General features: G+C 66.2%; 6 protein-coding genes across 6 annotated transcripts in view; 3 read left to right on the top strand and 3 right to left on the bottom strand.

The window, feature by feature from the left end:
- F751_2342 (Trafficking protein particle complex subunit 10) overlaps positions 1-6767 on the bottom strand; it is a gene marked incomplete at both ends in the record, with an annotated part of 11314 nt that extends 4547 nt beyond the window's left edge. Inside the window, 12 exons of the mRNA XM_011399210.1 lie at positions 1809-1972; positions 2231-2688; positions 2867-3075; positions 3752-3811; positions 3943-4086; positions 4729-5012; positions 5249-5345; positions 5480-5571; positions 5784-5892; positions 6066-6396; positions 6498-6583; positions 6678-6767. Coding sequence (XP_011397512.1) covers positions 1809-1972; positions 2231-2688; positions 2867-3075; positions 3752-3811; positions 3943-4086; positions 4729-5012; positions 5249-5345; positions 5480-5571; positions 5784-5892; positions 6066-6396; positions 6498-6583; positions 6678-6767 — 2124 coding nt within the window. The remainder of the gene's footprint in view (positions 1-1808; positions 1973-2230; positions 2689-2866; positions 3076-3751; positions 3812-3942; positions 4087-4728; positions 5013-5248; positions 5346-5479; positions 5572-5783; positions 5893-6065; positions 6397-6497; positions 6584-6677) is intronic.
- Positions 6768-7138: 371 nt separating this feature from the next.
- On the top strand, positions 7139-10830 carry F751_2341 (Uncharacterized protein YhiN; the record flags this gene model as incomplete). The annotated part of the gene is made up of 10 exons (XM_011399209.1): positions 7139-7261; positions 7362-7426; positions 7544-7654; positions 7810-7936; positions 8255-8408; positions 8670-8926; positions 9068-9152; positions 10040-10272; positions 10450-10535; positions 10698-10830. 10 exons carry the CDS (start codon positions 7139-7141, stop codon positions 10828-10830), a joined length of 1374 nt encoding a protein of 457 aa, XP_011397511.1.
- A 259-nt stretch (positions 10831-11089) lies between these two features.
- On the bottom strand, positions 11090-12522 carry F751_2340 (Ribosome-recycling factor; the record flags this gene model as incomplete). The annotated part of the gene is made up of 6 exons (XM_011399208.1): positions 11090-11261; positions 11416-11480; positions 11634-11831; positions 11981-12076; positions 12212-12326; positions 12482-12522. The coding sequence occupies 6 exons, from the start codon at positions 12520-12522 to the stop codon at positions 11090-11092; spliced, it is 687 nt and encodes a 228-aa protein (XP_011397510.1).
- Positions 12523-13195: 673 nt separating this feature from the next.
- F751_2339 (hypothetical protein) lies at positions 13196-14409 on the top strand (the record flags this gene model as incomplete). Its single annotated transcript, XM_011399207.1, has 2 exons — positions 13196-13386; positions 14193-14409. The coding sequence occupies 2 exons, from the start codon at positions 13196-13198 to the stop codon at positions 14407-14409; spliced, it is 408 nt and encodes a 135-aa protein (XP_011397509.1).
- A 603-nt stretch (positions 14410-15012) lies between these two features.
- Positions 15013-16934, bottom strand: F751_2338 (Putative protease Do-like 14; the record flags this gene model as incomplete). The annotated part of the gene is made up of 4 exons (XM_011399206.1): positions 15013-15111; positions 15478-16065; positions 16159-16361; positions 16592-16934. The coding sequence occupies 4 exons, from the start codon at positions 16932-16934 to the stop codon at positions 15013-15015; spliced, it is 1233 nt and encodes a 410-aa protein (XP_011397508.1).
- A 693-nt stretch (positions 16935-17627) lies between these two features.
- The window catches only part of F751_2337 (Cortactin-binding protein 2), a gene marked incomplete at both ends in the record, with an annotated part of 5512 nt that continues 4142 nt past the window's right edge, over positions 17628-18997 (top strand). Inside the window, 3 exons of the mRNA XM_011399205.1 lie at positions 17628-17723; positions 18074-18412; positions 18611-18669. Of these exons, the coding sequence (XP_011397507.1) occupies positions 17628-17723; positions 18074-18412; positions 18611-18669 (494 nt within the window). The remainder of the gene's footprint in view (positions 17724-18073; positions 18413-18610; positions 18670-18997) is intronic.

Genomic DNA, 18997 nt, shown 5'->3' with positions numbered 1-18997 from the left:
CCACCCGCGCGCCGCGCGCGGCGCAGTCCGCGAGGCCCACGTGCAAGCCCAGCCACTGCGCCTGGCCGGCGACCAGCGTGGCGCAGCCCGGCGCGGGCGCGGCGGCCGCGTGTGGCCTCGGCGCCGAGACCAGGGCCACCGCGGGGCCGTGCCGCGCGTCGCGGGGGTGGACGGGGGCGGCGCGGGTCGCGGGGCCCGCCACGGGCACCTCCAGCGTCTGGCCGGCCAGCAGCGCGCGGAGCGTGCGGGGGACCAGCACGCCGGGACGCAGCGGGCTCACCGTGAAGCGCAGCCGCGTCTCGCCGGGGGGCAACGGCGCGAGGGGGGTGGGGGACGGGTGGTCCCTGGTGCCTGGAGAAGGCAGGTTGTCGGTGCCCGAAGCCGGGACTCCCTCGAAGCTCTCGCCCTCGTCCTCCTGTGTGCCGGGATCGCCGACCACGATGACCGGCGGGCCGGATTCCAGCAGGCACGTCTCGCGCCAGGTCACCGGGCGACCCTGGGCGGAGACGCCGCGCAGGCCGACAGCATCGTCCCGCGCGGGGCCCTCGCCGACGACCGCAAAGTGTGCCGGCGGACCCCGGCCATCGGTGCCCAGCGTGGGCGAGGTCGGGGACAGGGGCCGGGGGGTGGGGGGCACGGGGGCGGCGTTGGAGTGCCCCGCGCCCAGCGGCGATGCCACCGGGCCCGAGGGCGTGGCCGGCGCCTGTAGGCCCCCTGGCGCAGCGCCGGAGATCGAAGACTCGGGCACCTCCTCCAGCAGCGCCAGCGTGAGCCCCAGCCCCGCCAGCGGCAGGGCCAGGGGCAGGCGGTTGCGCAGCACCACCTCCACGCGCACGCCGTCGCCCACCGCCGCGCCGGGCGCGCCGGCGCCCGGCGGGTCGCGGCCGAAGAAGCGGGCGCCGCAGCCGGGGGCCAGCCGCGCCGAAAGCGCAAAGGCGCCGTCCAGGCGAGTCTCGGCCGCCGCCGCCCACCCCCCGCTCCCCCCGCACCGATCGGCGGCGGCCAGCAGACGCCGGGCGGCGCGTGCTGCCGCCGTGCCGTCCTGCGCCGGCTGGTCCGCTGACCCCGCCCCGGCCTCCAGGCCCAGCAGCGCCGCCGCCGCGAGCAGGCTCCTGGTCCCCGCCGCGGCCGACGCCTCGCCGCTGGAGTCGTCGCTCGTGGGGCTGCCGCCTGGTGGGACACCACCTTCGCCATCCTTGCCCTCCTTTCCATCCCATTCGGGCCCACCCGCCCCGCCCTCCAGGGCGTCCAGGAGGAGGCGGAGGAGGGGGAGGAGCACCGCGGGCCAGCCGTCGTGCGCCGCCGCCCGCGCCGCGGCGTCCAGCAGGTCGGCCGCCGCGCGGCGCGCGCCCGCGCCCAGCAGCCGCGCCGCGGCGTCGGCGCGCAGGAGGCGCGCGGTGCGTTCGCGCCTCGCCAGCGAGAAGCATGCGGCGGCCCACATGCTCAGGCCCAGCCAGAGGCCCAGGAAGGCCTGTGGGTCGGCCAGCGCAGCGCGCAGGCGCCAATGTCGGGGGGGAGAGGCGGGGCCGGGGTCCGGCGACGCCGGCGCCGGCGGGGCGGGGGCGGGGGGGATCGGACCCAGGGAGGAGAACACCTGTGTTCGCGTCGTGGTGGCGGGGGCGATTCGATGAGACTCCACACGTGTGCCTGGCGCGAGCAGGAGCTGCTTATTGTGGCATGGTTCCACCTGCTCCCACCTCCATGCAGGCCCGATGGCACCTGGCCCTTCACCTTGATGACTGTCACCTCCCCCCCCTGGAAAGTGCCCCTTCCCCTCCCACACACACACCCAGCATGCACACCCGCACCTGCTGCTCCACGAAGCGAGGGTCCAGGTAGTCGGACACCGTGGGCGCCGTCGTGGGCGGCGCGCTGTGCGTGCGTGCGGTGATGCCCTGGCCAGGCCCCGGCAGCGGCGGCGTGCCGGGGCCGTGGGCGCGGGTATGCGACCCCGGGCGCGACACCACCGCCTCTGCGAGGAGCGGGGCCGTGATGACGGGTGGGCCTGCACGTCGCTTCAGAGATTCTGCTGCCAGGTGCAAACGCGGAGCCGTGCAGGCAGGTGCGCAGGGTCCCCAGGAGCGCCGCCAGGCGGTCGGAACCCTCAGGGCCGTCACTCCCTGAGCATTCGCCCCTGACGCGGTGCTCGCCCAACCTTGGACCACTCCTGCCCAAGCCCCTTTGGGTTGCACGGCTCACCCCACCCAAGCAAGAGCGCACCGCAGCTCACCGGCAGCGCTGGTGTCCACGGCCGAGCGGCGCCTGAAGTGGGCCGAGGCCACTCCGACCCCGGCGTCCCCCGCCTGGCGGTCATCGCCGCTGGCGCTGGCGCTCTCCAAGGACGTCGTGCTGATGTGGCGGCTGTGCGCGACGAGGGCCACCAGGCTGCCCGGATCGCGCGACCCGGCCTCTGTGACCGCATGGGGCGCGGGCACGATCTCGCCCGCCTCGCCGTAGCCCTGTGACGCAGTCGCTCCCTCCCCCTCCTCGCCCTGCGCCCGGGGCGTCACGCTGCGCGCGCTGGGGGCGCGGGCGTCGAGATCCACGGCGTCCAGCGACTCCTCGCCGTCCTGGGACGCCGTGTCCGGGGCGGGGTGCAGCCGACGCGGCGTCGGCGGCCTGCCGCCCTCCGCCGGCAGGGCGGCGAAGCGGGCCGACACCCCCTCCCAGTTGCGCAGGGGGTCAGACCTGTGGGTGGGGAGCGTGAGGTAGGTTTCGTTCAGCGGTCTGCTCCAGAGGTCTGAGGGCCAGGGGCAGTGGGGGAGGGGAGGAGGGGGCACCGCCTCGGATGCCATGCCGCGCTCCCAACTCCCTTTTTGGTTGGACCTCACGGCAGCACGGCGTCCCCCCACTCCCTGCCACCCACCTGTCGACCGAGTCGAGCAGCCGCGTCAGGCCCTCGCCCACTCCAGCGCGGTCCCCATCCACCGCCTGGCGTCCCGCCGCCACGCGGTCCAGCTCGGCTCGGGCGGCCGCAAACACGCTGCCCAGGGCCACGTGGAGGGCCGGGGCCGCCGGCGCGTCCCCCGAAGCCCTGTGCGGCGGCTGCGACTGGCCGGGCCCCCCACGTAATAACTTCGGATAGCATACATTATACGAAGTTAGACGACAATGATGATGCAAACCCGCCCTACTCTTGACGGCCTGCCCCCGAAGACTGGTTGACAACGCAGTCTGTGCTGCCTCTCGAGGTACCTGAGGTGCACCTTCTATGCTTCATCCCATGCGCTCGTGATCTGTCATATCATTCCAATCAATGAAAGAATGTGACTATTGACTTTTAGGATGCTGCACTCAGACTTGCTGGCAAGGGCACCCCGCTGCCTCTGGTCGAGGTGGTTGCTCTAAAGAGCAGCATCGAGTTGAGAATCTGAATCCGATGCGCCTCAGGAACAAGGATCCATGACCCCAGTGCTTCCCAGTCTCGGGAGTATTTTCCTGGCAGGAACGTCATGCCCTAAGCGTCTTGTTCTAGGAAGAGTGCCAGCTTATTCACCTCGCCCCTGGCCCTGAAATGTGGCCTTGAGGTTACCCTGCCCCAATGACACTCTCTTGCAAGGGATGGGATGGGTTACAATCGAGCACGGAGCTATGAGCCCGTCTTGTGCTGGGACAGGGCTGTGGCGCAGACTTGGGAAAAGGGTCGGCGGGGTTGACTGGTACACACATGCTGCACATCAACATCTCATGCCTCTGCATAGTCCTGTGCCCCCACGAGTTCAGCGATGCGACCCTTCCAGGCAGATGCCACCCAATCAAAGCTCTCCATGATGGCTTCGGCGCTCATGGGCAGGGCCGCACCCGCGATTTCCTGCGCAGGGTGACCGGGGGAAGGGGTCTCGATGACCCGGCGTGCGGCGGCTGGGCGCGGCAGAGTGTCTTGCATGTACTCATGCACGCGAGGCACCGCATGCCAGGAAACCGGCGACAGGCCAGGTGTACCTGGAGGTTGGTGGCGTTGACCAGAGGGGTAACAAAGTCGATGACGGACTGCGCCGTTTGAGTCATGAATTCGGCGGAGATGGGGCGGCTCGGGTGGGCGTTCAGCTTCTCGTAGATGGGTGTGCCTGTGAGGCCCCCGAAGCCCTGTGCGGCGGCTGCGACTGGCCGGGCCCCCCAGCCTGGAGCCGCCAGCCGGCCCTCTTGTCGGGCAAGGGCCCGAGGTCCCACTCCACATCGGACGCCGCGCTCGTCACCGCCACGGCCTCCTCCACCGGCTCGACAGGCGCGCCGGCGCAGGGCCCTCCCAGCTGGGCCGGCACAGCCCCGCGGGGCTCGGCGGCCCGTGCAGGGCCCCGGGGCCGGCGCGCCTCCGGGGACGAGGGCCTCGGCGCCCCGCCCTCCCGCGCGGCGTGCAGCACCGTGCTGGCCAGCGTGGCGTAGGCCGCAAAGGCCCACGTGGCTGGCAGGGTGGAGGAGGCGGGGGGGGGCGCGTCGCGCTCCAGCAGGCGCCGCCCGCCTCAATGAAGCCCTTGCCGCGCTCGGCCAGCTGGAGAGGACGGAGGAGGGTTCATTGGTGATTGTGACCGCCTGACCGCAGTGCTTTGATGAAAGCGGGACACTCTTCCATGCACTCCCTGCCTATGGTCGCCACAACCCCCAAGAGCCATCGCCGGTCACACCAAACTCCTCCTGCCCCCCCTTGCCGTCCTCACTGCCCTGCGGCCCACACAGAGCCGCCTACGCAGAGCAGGCCCCCCCAAACATACAAATCAGTCGCCCATCCACCTCCGTCCATCGGCGCAGCTTGAGCAGGATCCTGGCCTGGCTGGCGAAGAGGAATTGGCGCATGACAAAGTCCGGGACCTGCGGCAGGGCCAGCGCCGTGCGGCGGATGCCGGGCCAGGGCATCCACATGGGGCCCACCTCGTCGGGCGGAGCAGCCGAGGGGCCCTCCGGGTCGGGGGGGAGCGGCGTCGCCGCTTGCTGCTGCCAGGCCTGCGCCTGCGCTGCGGTGTCCGCATGGCAGACATCCAGCTCGGCATACTCCCGCAGCGCATCCTCGTACATTCCTGCATGGCAAGGCGTGGAGGGGGCAAGTGGGCGGGGGATCAGGGAGATGTGGACTCTGGGCCAGAGTGAGATGCTGGGGTGCTGACTGCCTCGTGATCGAGGGAGCATGCTGAGCACCCTTCTCAGGTCCCAACACCCAAGGTAAGGCAACCACACGCTGGGTCAAGGCACGGCCTGGCGCATGCAACAGGTTGACATAGCCATGCTGGCCACGCGCGACCCCACCTCGGCCCACCTGCGGCCTCCAGCATGACCGCCAGGGAGTCCTTGATGAGGAAGAGGGGGGTGAAGGTCCACCCCACCTCCAGCCGATTGCTCATGTGCCTCCGGATCTGTGGGGATAGGAAAAAACGGTGGGACCTCGCCAGGGGACCAGCTCTTTGAATAACAGTGTCTCACCAGCCCCATCAACAAATGAGGCTGCGGCCTGCAACATGCCTTAAATGCAGCCAGCCCCACCTCCCACCTCCTCCTGGTAGGCTCCAGTGCGGGCCTCGAAGGTGAGCATCACGGCCTCGCGAACCAGGTACTCCAGGATCTCCAGCCCAGCGATGGACCCTGTAGGGCAGAGGGGAGCGGTGTGGGCAGGGGTGAAGTGGCACTCCAACGGACCTCAGTCCCGACGCAGCTGCCCATCAACAGAGGACTCTATAATAAACCATCCAATGCCCCCCCCCCCCGCTTCCCAAGTCTGTGTGCAAGCTTCCTGAACAACACTGCATGTCTGCAATGCCTGGCTGCCCTGTGTCACACATCCACCCTGCCCGCACCTCGGGGGGTGCCCATCACAGGCCCTGGGGCGGTGGAGGGGGGCGGATCCAGCCGGACGCACCGATCCCGCCGCTTGTACGCAAAATCCCGGCGCATGGTGTCGTATACCTGTGCATGAGGAGTCCATGAAGGGATTGGAGTGTGGAGGGTCTACAGCGCCAAGAATGATTGCCAAACTTTCCCCACTTCAGGCCCCATTGAGGCACGACATCGTCCGATCAAGTCTCAGGCCAGAGCTGCTGCAGGCACGGCCAGCGGGCCCCATGATGCCATCATAAAACCCATTGGTAGTGCAGGTACCCTTCATGCATCCCAAAATACACAGTCCAGAGCCTGTCAAATAAGTTCCCCCAGGCCCCTCGTGCCTTGGCTGTAGCCCTCGAGTCCGCCGCGGCGGGGGCGACGTAGGCAATCACCAGCTCTGGCGCCACAGCTGTGCGGGCTTCAGGGTCGGCGATAGCTCGGATCTGGGGCCGGTGCAGGCGCTTATACTCCTCCACGTCCTCGCAGGAGAAGAGCACAAGCTGGCAGAAGGGGTTGCGGAACCACGTGACCGGGCTGTAGGACAGCTGGCGCAGGCGCTGCACATAGGCATCGCCGGTATTGACGTATCTGGGAGGAGGGCAGTGGGAGTGAAGGGGTGGCACTCCATCTGGGCCCCCACACGCTTGAGCGCCTCCTGTGACAATCAAGTTGCCCCATCAACCGCACACCTCAGATGCAGCTCGTCGAGGGTGGACGAGACACCAAGGCTGTTGCGAAACTGGGCATGCCGCAGTGGGAGCCGTGCCTCCAGGTACTGCGGCGAAAGGAAGCAGGCTCCGGGCTATGTGATCTCAGGCGAGATAGCCTGGGCACTGCACCTGGAGCATTCCCCCGGACCACCGTCTCACAGGTCTTATCTTGGACCAGGTACCGCTCAGGTCATCCACGGTGCATGTGAAGTGGACACCTAGATCCGTGAAGCGTAGTGGGGGAGACATGCTCAGACTACCAAGCGCACCTCTCACCGGCCCATCGGTTGATCTGGCAAGAAGATCGAGGTCATGTTTATACCGAAACAATCCTGAGGAATTTGGAATCCATGGACAGGCAACGATTCCGCACATTGATCGGATGGTTGTTGCGGACCTGGTAGGGCGCGCGCGAAGAGTGACGCTATGGCGTGGTGATTCGGATGCATAGATTCTGAACATGATGCTGTTACAACCAGAAGCGAGCATCAAGAATAGCATTGCGATATCGAAACCACAATGCCATGGCCCATGTAGCCCGCATGCATACAGGTGGATGGGCATGGGGTGGCACGAGGGCCCCTCCCACTCCCACGCGGCACTGCAGCCCTTACGGTCGCATGAAGCTGCAAGGAAGGCTAAACATCGTTTGCCTGTCCACTGAACAGAAGAGGGTGGCTGTAATTGGTGCTGGGGCGGCAGGTCTCACCGCCGCTTACTTTGCAGCCAAGGCTGGGGCCCAGGTGCTTGAGGTTGGGTAGCGTATGGGTGGTCAGATAGGGCTTTCCAAGTGACCGGCCCATCCGACGTGCTCCTATGAAAGCTTGTATCTCACCGTCCCAGGTGACTGTATATGAAAAGACAGATGAGGCCGGCAAGAAGATCCTCATCTCAGGCGGCACCAGATGGTGAGGCCAAGCAATGCAGGGCTCTGGACTGATATGCATGGTCTTATTGGGCCAGAGCTGCCTATAGTCATGCCACGATACGTCAAGCCCCTCCTCAAACACCCCCAACCCTGGTAGTAATGTGCTGCCTGGGAGCGTGGATGTGGACCTGGATTTCCAGACCAGCAGCCGGGCTGCCGGGGTGCGCGTCATCCTATCTCACTGGAGCCTATCCTCGTGCAAGGAGTGGTGAGCGTCGGCTGGGGCAGCCCGGCACGGTGTGGGCCGGGGGTGTCGTTGCAGAAGGTGTTTACTATCGCTCGATGGAAATCCCTTGGGAGACTCAATGCCCCTCGCCCCAGGCCTGCGACCTGTGCGTTCCTCTGCCCTCCCTCGGCGTGCAGGCTGGAGCGCGACCTGGGCATCCGTCTGTCCTTGGACCCGGCCACCAACAAGTACTTCCCCACCACCAACTCCGCCAAGACGGTGCGGGACGCGCTGCTGGGCGCCTGCCTGCGGGCCGGGGTCAGAGTGCGGTACCGCTCGCCCTGCGGCGCCCCGGTCCCCGCCGGCGGCGGCGGCTGGGCGCTGGGCCTCGCGGCTGGCGCTGCCACGGCCCCTCGCCCCGCCGCCCTGGTCATGGCGGCCGGGGGCGCCTCCTTCCCCGCGCTGGGCACGACGGGGGACGGGTACGGCGCGCTGGGCGCACTGGGCCACGCCGTGCGCGCCCCTTTCCCGGCTCTGACACCGCTGACGGGGCGGCACCCCGGCGGCGCGCGCCTGGCGGGGTTGGCAGTGCACGGCGCAGCGCTGGAGGCGAGGCGCCCGGGGTCGAGGCGCGCGTTGCAGGTGTCGCCGCGCGGGGACGTGCTGCTGACCCACCGCGGCTACTCGGGGCCGGCGGTGCTGGACCTGTCCCACCATGCCGTCCGGGCGGGCATGGTGCGGGTGGGCGAGGAGGCGCTGCCAAAAGGGAAGGCCCCACGCCAGGCGCCCGGCGCCGGTGAGGAAGGAGGGCTTGCGGGGAGGAGGGTGATGTGCGTGGTGCGGAAGCGGCCGCAAGAACACAGGCTCCCAAGGGAATAGGGGGCGTGGAGGTGCAGCACAGCAGACCCCTGGCTGCACATCTGGGCACCTGCCCACTCAGCTCGGAGGGATCACTGTTGAGGACGCGACGTGCATGCAATCAAGCATCCCGGCGCCTGACCATCACCTCCAGCAGCCTCTTCCACCGCACACCTTCTCCTCTGACCCAACCTGGCAGACCTCTACCTCAGCTGGACGGGTCTGGACCGGCAGGGCTGGGAGGCGGTCCTGCGCGCCACGCCCGGCGGCAAGGGCGCGGGCGCCACGCTCAAGGCACACGGCGTGCCGGCGCGCCTGGCGGCCGCGCTGTGCCAGGAGGCGGGCGTCGCGCCCGAGGAGAGGCTGGCGAGCATCACCCGTGCCCAGCGCGAGGCCCTGCTGGCGACCCTGGCGGGGTGGAAGCTGCCCGTCAGCGGCGACGAGGGTTTTGCCAAGGTGGGTGGGTGGAGGAGACCGGCGTAGCCTGTGTGAGTCTGGGGATGCATCGTGGTATTGGCCTGAGCCTCAGGTCGTGTCGCACTCCTTGCTGGACCCCTGGGATCCTCAAACCCCCCGCCCTCCCGCATGCACACGCAGGCCGAGGTGTGCGGCGGGGGGGTGCCGCTGGAGGAGGTGCACTGGTCGACCCTGGAGAGCGAGGTCGTGCCCTCCCTGTACATATGTGGGGAGCTGCTTGATGTGCACGGGCGCATCGGGGGGTTCAACTTTTACTGGGCATGGGCGACGGGGCGGTTGGCAGGCCTGGCGGCCGCTGGCGCTGCCTCGCCAGGGTAACAATCAACGAGTGATTCCATGACCACAGAGCAGGTTGGGCATCACTCCGTGCGCCTGCGTGGGACGAGGGTGCACATGCCGGATGGTCATGAAGGGGGCTGGGCAGCGTGCGTGCTGTGCCTCGCGTCCGCACGGCTGATCCGATCCCTTTCATTTAGAGGGTCGAGCAGAGGGGGCCCAGCACGCAACCCAGCGATTGTATGGACCCCGCCGAGACCAGGCTAGTATACTGCCGCAATCAACCACTGTGCCCCGGTGACGCATTCAGGCAGGATGTCTGCCCTCGCTCCAGCTAGTTGTGGCAGGTGAGCAATGGGGTCCCGCTTGCAGGAGCAGTGGCACCTCCATGCGCGGACATCCCACCCTTCCGACCCTCGCCATGCAGGTCATTTTTCGGAGGACATGTCGGCATTACTGCTTTCACCTCGACTCCCGCCGTCGCGAGGCCCCGGCTCGTCACGGTGGGGTGTGTGGGGTGGGCAGGCCCCCTGCAATACCATGCAGCATGGGGTCCGATGCCGCGAGCCAGAGCATCGCACCGAGGCTCACCGGTCTGTCATGTCCCCGCGACAGGTGCGGGCTGCCAAAGGAAAGCAGAGGCTGAGACAAGGTGGCAGGAGTGGTGGGCCTCCCACCATGCCGGTGAGTGATGCGGGACATGGGGAGGTCACCTGGACCTGAGCAAGTCCTCATCCCGCCTGCTCGGCCAGAGCGGCTCATTATACGCATGGACACCGATCCAGAGTGCCTTCGCCTGCCCCCCACGACATGCAGCCGGTCACCACCACCTTCACTCTGCACAGAAACCGCCCACTCCGGAGCCCGATCCCAAGAACGAGGAGTTTGTGATGTTTGTGCGCAGCAAGAAGCTGATGAAGTGGGTGCCCCTGTCCATCATGAAGGGGGGCACCGCGGCCAACATGCTGGTGAAGAGCATGCAGGGGAACCTGGGAAAGAAGATGTACACCAACACCCTCATCCGGAACATAGCGCAGGGCCTATACAAGGTGGAGTGGCCTGGGCGGGCTCGTTGTCATGGATGCAGGGGAATGCTGCAGGCCACGGCAGCCTGCTGGCGGGTGTTTTGCATTGGACCTATAGATTCATGTGACGCCTGCTGCGCAGTGTGCCCTTCCATGTGCCCAAGAGGTTCCACTTTGGTCCCTCCCAATCCCTCCATGCAGGATCGGTTGGAGGTTGAGCGCCAGCTGCGGAACCAGTACCCATTTTTCAAGGAGACCAAGGAGTTTGAGTATGCCTTCAAGATCAGGTATGGGGAGCGAAGTGTATTTACAGGATGGGTGGGCTCCTCTTCATGATGTCCTTGCAATTATGAGATCAGCAGCGCGAGAGTTCTGGTCCCATACAATACAATTCGCCTATTCACGCTGCACCCTGGCTGAACCTGTGACCCCACCTTGCCATCTGCCAGGGACAAGACCAAGCCCGAGGAGTGGTACCTGCCCGCCGACCTGATCATCATCCCCCCCGAGGAGGACTTGGAGGACACGGTGGTGGACAAGGCCAAGAATTTCTTCGGCCGGATAACTGGGAAGAAGGACTGATGCGCCCTGCGTGATCGGGTGGACATTCACTGATGCAATCTGCTTGGCAGTTGTCTGGGCGCTATTGATTGCTGACAGCCCAGGTTCCGTCGCCTGTTCCTTGTTGCAATGGTGTTCAGGACCCCGCATGTCGCTGCCGAGTGTTGCGCTCTGGCCTGCCAGCACATGCCAGGCAAGAAGGAGAAAGAGAGGATGCAACCACAATCCTACTGGCCATGAAAGAAAAACAATGCGAGTCGCTCACCAAGAGTTCCAGCGCCTACACCGTGGTCAGCTCCTCGTTCTTGGACTTGGCCAGCGCGTCGATGCTGGCGACGTACTCGTTCGTCAGCTCCTGCACGGCATCCTCCAGGTCCTTGCGCTCGTCCTCGCCGATTGCACTTTCTTTCTCACGCTTCTCTATGGCCTTCATCGAGTCGCGCCTCACATTCCTGCCGAGGTGGCAAGGGGGGAATATGGTGTGAAGATAGAGGCATGCTCTCCCTCGATGCACAGGGGCCTACTTTGCCAGGGCTGGCTGCCTCCAGAGCAGCAGTGGGTGCCTATGATCGCCCAAAGATACACACCGCTGCGAGCCAGCCGCACCTTATGGCCACCTTGCCTTCCTCGGCCAGCTTGGCAACAATTTTGGTCATCTCCTTGCGCCGGTCCTGAGGTGGCATGGGGAAAGGCTCAGTGTGAGAGGGCACAGGTCTCTCATAAGGGCAAGGCAAAGCGAACGAGCAGGACGCCTAACTCCCCCTTGGGTAGCTGGAGGCATGCTCCCCTCCCAGGCCCCCCATTCAGCGCCCCTCTGGCCTCACCGAGGTGAGCGCCGGGATCTGGAGCCGGATGAGGCGGCCGTTGTTGTTGGGGGTGAGGCCCAGGTCAGACTGCATGATGGCCTTCTCGATCACTGCAATGGCGGAGGTGTCGTAAGGTTGGACGACCAGCAGGGAGGCCTCGGGGGCGCTGATGCCTGCCAGCTGGCGGAGCGGGGTCGGCGCGCCGTAGTAGTCCACCTGGCAGTGTGGGCAATCAGAGGGTCAAACCTGCACTCCTGGGGTGGGAACCTCGACCCGACAAGGCTGCGCATCTCTCAAGATAGCCGCCGCCGCTCAGGACATATGCAACGAGTGTAGCCAGGACAACAGAGATCCCTCCCTCTCACCATGACCCGGTCCAGGGCGGCTGGATTGGCACGGCCGGTGCGGACGGTGCCGAAGCTGCGCCGAGTGGCCTCCATCGTCTTCTCCATGCGTTCCATCTGGGAGGAATGCAAGGGGATGCGTGGGGATGGCATAGCTACCATCGCACCTCCAGATGAGCCAAGTAACTCTAGGGATCTCGGGGCATACCAGGCTGCACACACTGGCCATGCCCTCCTCGCACCGAGGCTCACCGTATCCTCCTCAATGTCGACCTCGACAGCATCACTCCCGGTGGCATGCAGGACATGGGACGTGAGATTGGCGGGTGAAGGGATGAGTAGAGAGATGATGCGCCGTTGGGCCGGCCTGCGAGTATGGGTGCAAATAAGGGGGGGAAGGGTGATGGCACGGCCCAGCGCGTGACATAAATCTCGCAGAGGGCAGGACAGGGCGCCAGTCACGGAGGATGCCGCTTCACACTTCATGAGTAATATCAACTTCATTCCTAGCTCAGGGTGAACACGGTCGCGGTGGCAACCTTTGATGTACAGGAAGCCTGCATGGTCGCTTTGGCCGGGGGAGTGTGGCCGTGAAGGCTTTGGAGCTTGCTGTGCTCCGCTGCGCCGATGAGGTTGACAAGATGATCGCATTCATTGCAATATACAGAACCTAATTGTCTCCCAATTTCCTGCTCGCTCACAAGGATCTAGAGGCCACAGTTCCGGGCTCCGATCCCAATGCGATCAGATTGCCGCGACGCATGCATGATGGCCCAGGAGTCATTCTGAAGAATGCAAGGGGCACTCAGTCGTTTGTTATTCCACTTGTACCTAATTCTATACATTCATCGATGCCCAGGTGGTGAGGTTGTGGCACCCTTGAAGAGTCTATATTGCAAAAGCTGTGCACCAGCCATGTGCCCCATGCAATGCAGGAACAGCATGGAAGTCAGGTGAAGCCCCTGGCTGCTGGAAGCGTCTCTAAATACACACATTCGCTCTTTGCTATGCTCTAGCACGGTCACAGGCGGGTGAAAGGAACATCTCGCTTTTGCGTGGGACCAACTACCAAGATTTGAGTGATGACTCAGCACTCCCCAGATTCGGGGGTCATGGGGCAGAGCAACCCACGGCGACAAGGGTCATCTGCCCCAACTAGGAACCCAGAAAGCATCATTATCTCACAATTTGATTTCGGAGGCGTGTCGGGAAGGCTCTCTTCCACGCCTTGTCAAGATGTTGGTCGTTTTCGGCAAGCAGCGGAAGAGTCTCCTTTCGCCCACTAAGCGGAAGAACACGCTCATGGTGACACCGGAAGAAGAATCTTTCCTGGCCTCGCTGCTGGATAATCTGTACAGCAGCCTGCCCAGGCGCCAGAGGGGCTACGTCCAGGAGCACATGTTCGGCGGGGGTGGCAACGGCATCGCGTGAGTCCCTGGCCGGGCACTAGGGTTTCCGGTGGGGTTGCGGATGCTGAGACAATGGAGAGACCAGGGACCTTTCCAAGCCCCATGTTGCCACCCAACTTTCCCATGGTTGGATGAACACCTTTTATATCCACCACAGGTATTTGGCCTCTGACCGCCACCAAGTTGCTACCGATGGGGATGTCAGCGTGTTTTTCAAGGGTTCTCTAAGAAGTGAGTAGTCGGCAAGGCTCCAACCCCACCTCATGGTTGCTTGGGTCCTGCTCCACACCTAGAAATACTGTCTGGAGTTCTGCACGGCAACTCAGTATCTTCTTCTTCCTCCCTCCGCTTAGATCCTCTGGAGGATATAGAGGAGGCCAGTTACATCCTTCAAAAGTACGAGGATGACTGGTGCACAGATATCGCCAGGGAGCGACCAAACTTCTCCGCACTCCAAGTTTTCCAAGGCCCTTTTGCGTTTGTCCTCTTTGACCGGAGGTAAGGTATTTTGGGGAGATTTGAGTTTCCTAGCGCATGCCTTCGTCATTTTATAGAAAGGCCAGCATGCCTCGCCTGTTAAACTGAACTACCAGTGCACAATTTTTGCAGCTGCCTACGAATCATGGCGGGGAGGGACGCGGGTGGCGAGGAGCCCCTCTACTGGGGAGCTGCCCTGCTCAGCGACGGCCTCCTCTTCGCCAGTGACAGGCAAGGGTTGTGGTTTTCTCTCGGATGAAGAGATGAGATCAACGCGGTAACAGGTCATGCTCTGATATTGTGTGCCTCCGCGAGTTCCCCATCTTCCAAAGTCTTACCGTCCACAGTTCGTTGATCGAGGCAGACACAGCAGACGCGGCCGCCTTCCCACCCGGCATGGTCTTCGTGTCCCATGAGGCTGACACTGCGGGCGACCTAGTACCCATGGCCCCCGCCACACGCCCGCCCTCCGTGGCCGACATGTGTCGCGTGGAGAGTACGGGGGACATTGCCTCCCTGCCCCTCCACAAGACCGCCTCCCACCCACAGCTGTCTGCGGCTTGAATCGACCTCCACATCCCAAGTGTGTACCTTGATCGTCCAGGCCGAGCCCCTCGTCGGCGGGTGCCCTCGCGCTCTCGAGCCACCGCCCATACACTGGTTCCTCGCTCCTGTTGGAGAGTGAAGCGCGCACGAGTCTGCGCACGACGCCCTCGCCCGTTGCCCTGATCTTGTCGACACGGCATGCCAGGACGTACACGCTGCCATTAGCAGTCCGCTCCTGATGCTGACACCCCAGCACCGTTTTGTACCCCTCTTTCCCATTAAAGACGTTCCTGTGTGCATGACTGACCCCCTCCCCCGCCCTGCGTAATTGTGACACTTGCCAGGCCAGCAACGACAATTCTGTACATTTGAGGTGCACGCCACCTGGCGCCGGCTTAAGGAGGACATCTGAGGGTGGCAGATCGCAATGTGCGTGCATGAAGCAGTGGGCATCCGTCGCAAGTCAGGAATACCCAGGGCCAAAACCTCAGCGCTGTGCGTACGAGGCTCGCCCTCAAGGGTTGCTGATGTGTGGCCACAGGATGCTGGTGAGTGGGCAGGGACAATGCTGTCAGTTTGGACAGAGATGCCATGAATCGTGCGTAGAGGGGCAGGTGTGCATCACAGCTGCATTGCTGGGATGAGTACAAGACCAAGGACTGTCTGTGGGACAGTGGTACCCAGGTGGTCCTGGCGATTGGGGGGCTTGATGTAGTACAGCTGCCATGACATCTTCCCAGGCCAAGATGGGTGTCCATGAGGCACAGCATGCTGTGCCCAGCATCCCTCGCATGGACATCGGCGCTGCACCTTTGGGGTCCTGGCCCCCTCCCGATGAGGGTCCGCTGACGGCGGTGCGGGTCGGGGCACACGCGCTCAGGGCCTGGCGTTGCCGTTTGGCCCCGCCCCCGCGGCGCCGCCCACCCACGGCACCTCCTGCGCTACCAGTGTCAGGCTGAGCGTGCCCGCCCCAGGCCTGGCCACCTGCAGCACCAGGGGCTTGCCGATGCTGTCCCCCAGCGCGGCGACGAGGGCCTTGGTGGTGGGAGGCGCGCCGCGCGCCGCGCCGGCCCACCCCGTGACCACGTCCCCCTGGCGCAGGCCGGCGCGGTCGGCGGGCGACCCGGGCGTCACCGCCGGCACCAGGATGCCCGCGGTCACGTCCGGGAACCCCGGGTCGCGCTCGCGGAAGCGCGCGGCGCTGTGCCGCGTCAGCTCCAGCATCTTGATGCCGACGTGGGGCCGGATGACGCGGCCGTGCGCCGCCAGCTGGCGCATGACGTCTATCGCGGTGTCCACGGGGATGGCGAAGGAGACGCCGTCGGCGGCCAGGGCCTTCATGCAGCTGATGCCCACCACCTCGCCCGCCAGGTTGAGCAGCGGCCCGCCGCTGTTCCCGCGGTTGATGGCGGCGTCGGTCTGGATGTAGTCGGTGCGCGCGCCGGCCAGGCCCAGCTCGGCCGCGCGGCGGTCGACGCAGGAGACGATGCCCGCGGTGACGCTGTTCTGGAGGTGCAGGGGGGAGCCCAGGGCCACCACCCACTCCCCGACGCGGAGGCGGGAGGCGGAGCCCAGCCGCACGCAGGGCAGCGGCGCGCCAGCCTCCACGCGCACCACCGCCAGGTCAGAGACGGCGTCGGAGGAGACCACGCGCCCCTCAAACACGCGCCCGTCCTGCAGCGTTACAGTCACGGCGCCACCGGCGCCGGCGGGGGTGCCGGCGGCCCCGCCGCCGCGGCGCGGCGCGGGCAGCGCGTCCGCCACCACGTGCGCGTTGGTCAGGATGGTGCCATCGGGGTCGCACAGGAAGCCGGAGCCGGAGGAGCCGACGGGGAAGGGGCCGCGGCCGACCACCACGATGTTGACCACGCCGGGGGCGGCCTTGGCTGCCGCGTCCGCGATGAAGTGGGGGGAGAGGCAGGGGGGCCCGGGAGCGGCCTGGGACAGGGCGCCGAAAGACGGCAGGTGCCCTGGTGGTCCCGGGGGAGGAGTGAAGGGGCGTCGTCGTTCATGAAGGGGATGAGGAGCGTTGTGGTGGGAGGGAGCACAGGGTGGGGCGCGAGGACGCTCCAGAAAGTCAGCCTGTTCCCCGGCGCATCCCCCCTCCATCCCCGCCGCTCGTCCAGAGATCCCTGCGACCTCCCCCTGGCCTTCCATACCATCCAATGCCTCCATCCTCATCAACACACACGCGCTGCACCTGCCAGCTGGTGGGAGAGGGCCGACGCAGCGCCCGGCGTAGAAGATGGCGTGGAGGCTGCCCCGCCGTGCTGCGCCACGCCCAGCCTGTCGTGCTGCGCGCCCAGGGCGACGCCACCCATGAGGATGAGAGCCAGGGCGCCCTGGCTGATGCTCACGGGGCGCCGGGGATCCGCCCAGGACAGGCGGCTCTCCGGCAGAGTGCCGCTGCCGCCCAGCGCCGAGGGTGCAGCCTCGGGCTTTGGCACCCCTGGGGCAACCCCTCCCTTGGAGGGCATCCCAGACCACAGCTGGCGCGATCGCAGGGCCAGGAGCTGCACATCCTTGGACAACCGGTGCCTCATTGGGAGGGTCTGGGGGTCTGAGTGCCCCGCGGAGGGAGCAGCCTCACACAAAGGCCGAGAGTCTCCAGGCCTGGGGGTTCGCACTGCATCTCGGGGCCTCCAGGCATTTGCAATTCTCTGGCTACCGTGCTGAAAATTTCTTCGTCGCTCCAAGAGCCACGATGTGCTCCCAAGGTGAGGGTTTCGATCCCCGGGACACGACTCTTCAAATACAAAGTCCGGAATCCCCCATCCACATTCCCGCCACAGTCGAGGTGGGACAGGCACAGACTCTCGCCCGATCGCCCCAGCCTCCGGCCAAGAGGCTTGCCATCGCATTGCAACACATACTGAACCCCTTGCCATGTCTGACATAGCGCATCATGCTGACCATCGCCCCTGACCAGTCCTTGCGGTGACCGCTCTTCCCCCAGCCCATGCTGGCGAGCACTCCATCCTGCCAACACCACCTTTACTCAGTGTCGAGTCCACCTGCCCTTCCATATATCGGATCGAGTCCTCCATTCCATCTCGACACGTGGTGGCGGGGGTGAGAGGGGGGCGGTACCATGGAAGCTTTGTTAACGCTAGGCGTCTCTGTCGTGTCCGGGCTGTCGCAGGCCACACAGGGGCCCTGCCCCGCCACGCCCGTGTCATGAGCGTCACCACCGCTCCGCATGCCTCATGCAGGGCCTGGACGCGCGAGCGGCAGGGATGTACTACGCCCCCTCTCCCCTGGAGCCCACCCCCCTGCACCGCGCAGCCCAGAGCGGGGATGTGACGCTGCTCACGCAGCTCCTCAGCCATGAGGTGCGAAGGGCGTGCATGCGATTGTAAGGGGCCGATGGCAGTGGCCGAGGACTCAGGCACTCCAGTGCTCTCTGTGATGTGGCGTTGGTGTGTCAAGAGTTTGGGATTGGTTGACCCTCCCCACGACTGACATGCACATGACGGGTAGCTCCCTGCAGGGCAGTTGTTCCTTCAAATATCATGACTGACCAGATGGTGTTCACAAAGGTCCCCACAGCCTGTATGCTCTTCCTGCCATATCCCATGTTTCAATGGTCCTGGCTTTCACGAGTCCAACACCTGCCTTTCACATGCCCGGAGCCCTTTCAACCCCTTTGCACAACCCCCGCGCCCCCCCCCCTTCCTTCTAGGATGCGGACCTGCTGGCCAGGGACTTGGAGGGGCGCACCCCCTTACACCACGCCGTCATGCGGGGCCACCTGGAGTGCGTGGACTTGCTCCTGAGCGCCGGCCCCCAGGTGCTGCTGGCCCGCGACTTCCTCTCCTGCACACCACTCCACCTGGCGGCAGTGGCCAACGGCGCAGCCCTTGTCCTGCGCATGGCGGACGCGCTGGCGCGCGACGCGGCGGGCCGCACGCCCATGCACGCCATGGCGGCACGCGGCTGCATGCAGGACCTGCTGGGCTACCTGCACCTGGGCTGGGAGAGTGCCGCGCTGGCCGTCGGCGCCGAGCGGGGGACCGGGGCCGTTGCAGGGCCGGAGGACGCGGCCCCGCAGCCCTGCTCCGCGGCGCCGCCGGCGCCCGGCTCGCCGCTGTGCGTGGCGGCGCGGACGCTGGGCTGGGCGCCGCCGCACCTGGCCGCCGCGGCGGGGGACGTGGCCGCGCTGCGCGCACTGTGGGGCTCGCCCCCGCCGCGTCCCGGCTTCCACGCGCCCGCCGCGCAGGGGTGGACCCCGCTGCACCACGCGGCGGCGTACGGCCACGTGGACGCGCTGCGCGCACTGTGCGCCGATGCGGCGGCCGAGCCGGAGGCGCGCGACGCGGCCGGCGCCACGCCGCTGCACCTGGCCGCGGGCGAGGGGCGGCTGCCGGCGCTGCGCGCGCTGCTGGGCCTGGGCGCGCAGGTGGACGCGGCGGACCGCGACGGCTGCACGCCGCTGCACGCCGCTGCGGCCTGGGGCCGGGCCGCCTGCGTGCGCGAGCTGGCGGCGGCCGGCGCGGCCCCCGGCGCGGCCAGCCTGGAGGGGCGCACCCCGCTCCACGTCGCCGCGGAGCAGGGCTGGGCGGAGGTGATCACCGCCCTGGTGCGCGACCTGGGCGCGCCGCCCGCG

Source organism: Auxenochlorella protothecoides, assembly GCF_000733215.1.
Source record: "Auxenochlorella protothecoides strain 0710 unplaced genomic scaffold scaffold22, whole genome shotgun sequence".
Classification (NCBI taxonomy): domain Eukaryota; kingdom Viridiplantae; phylum Chlorophyta; class Trebouxiophyceae; order Chlorellales; family Chlorellaceae; genus Auxenochlorella; species Auxenochlorella protothecoides.
This window is presented reverse-complemented; position numbering and strand designations above follow the sequence as displayed.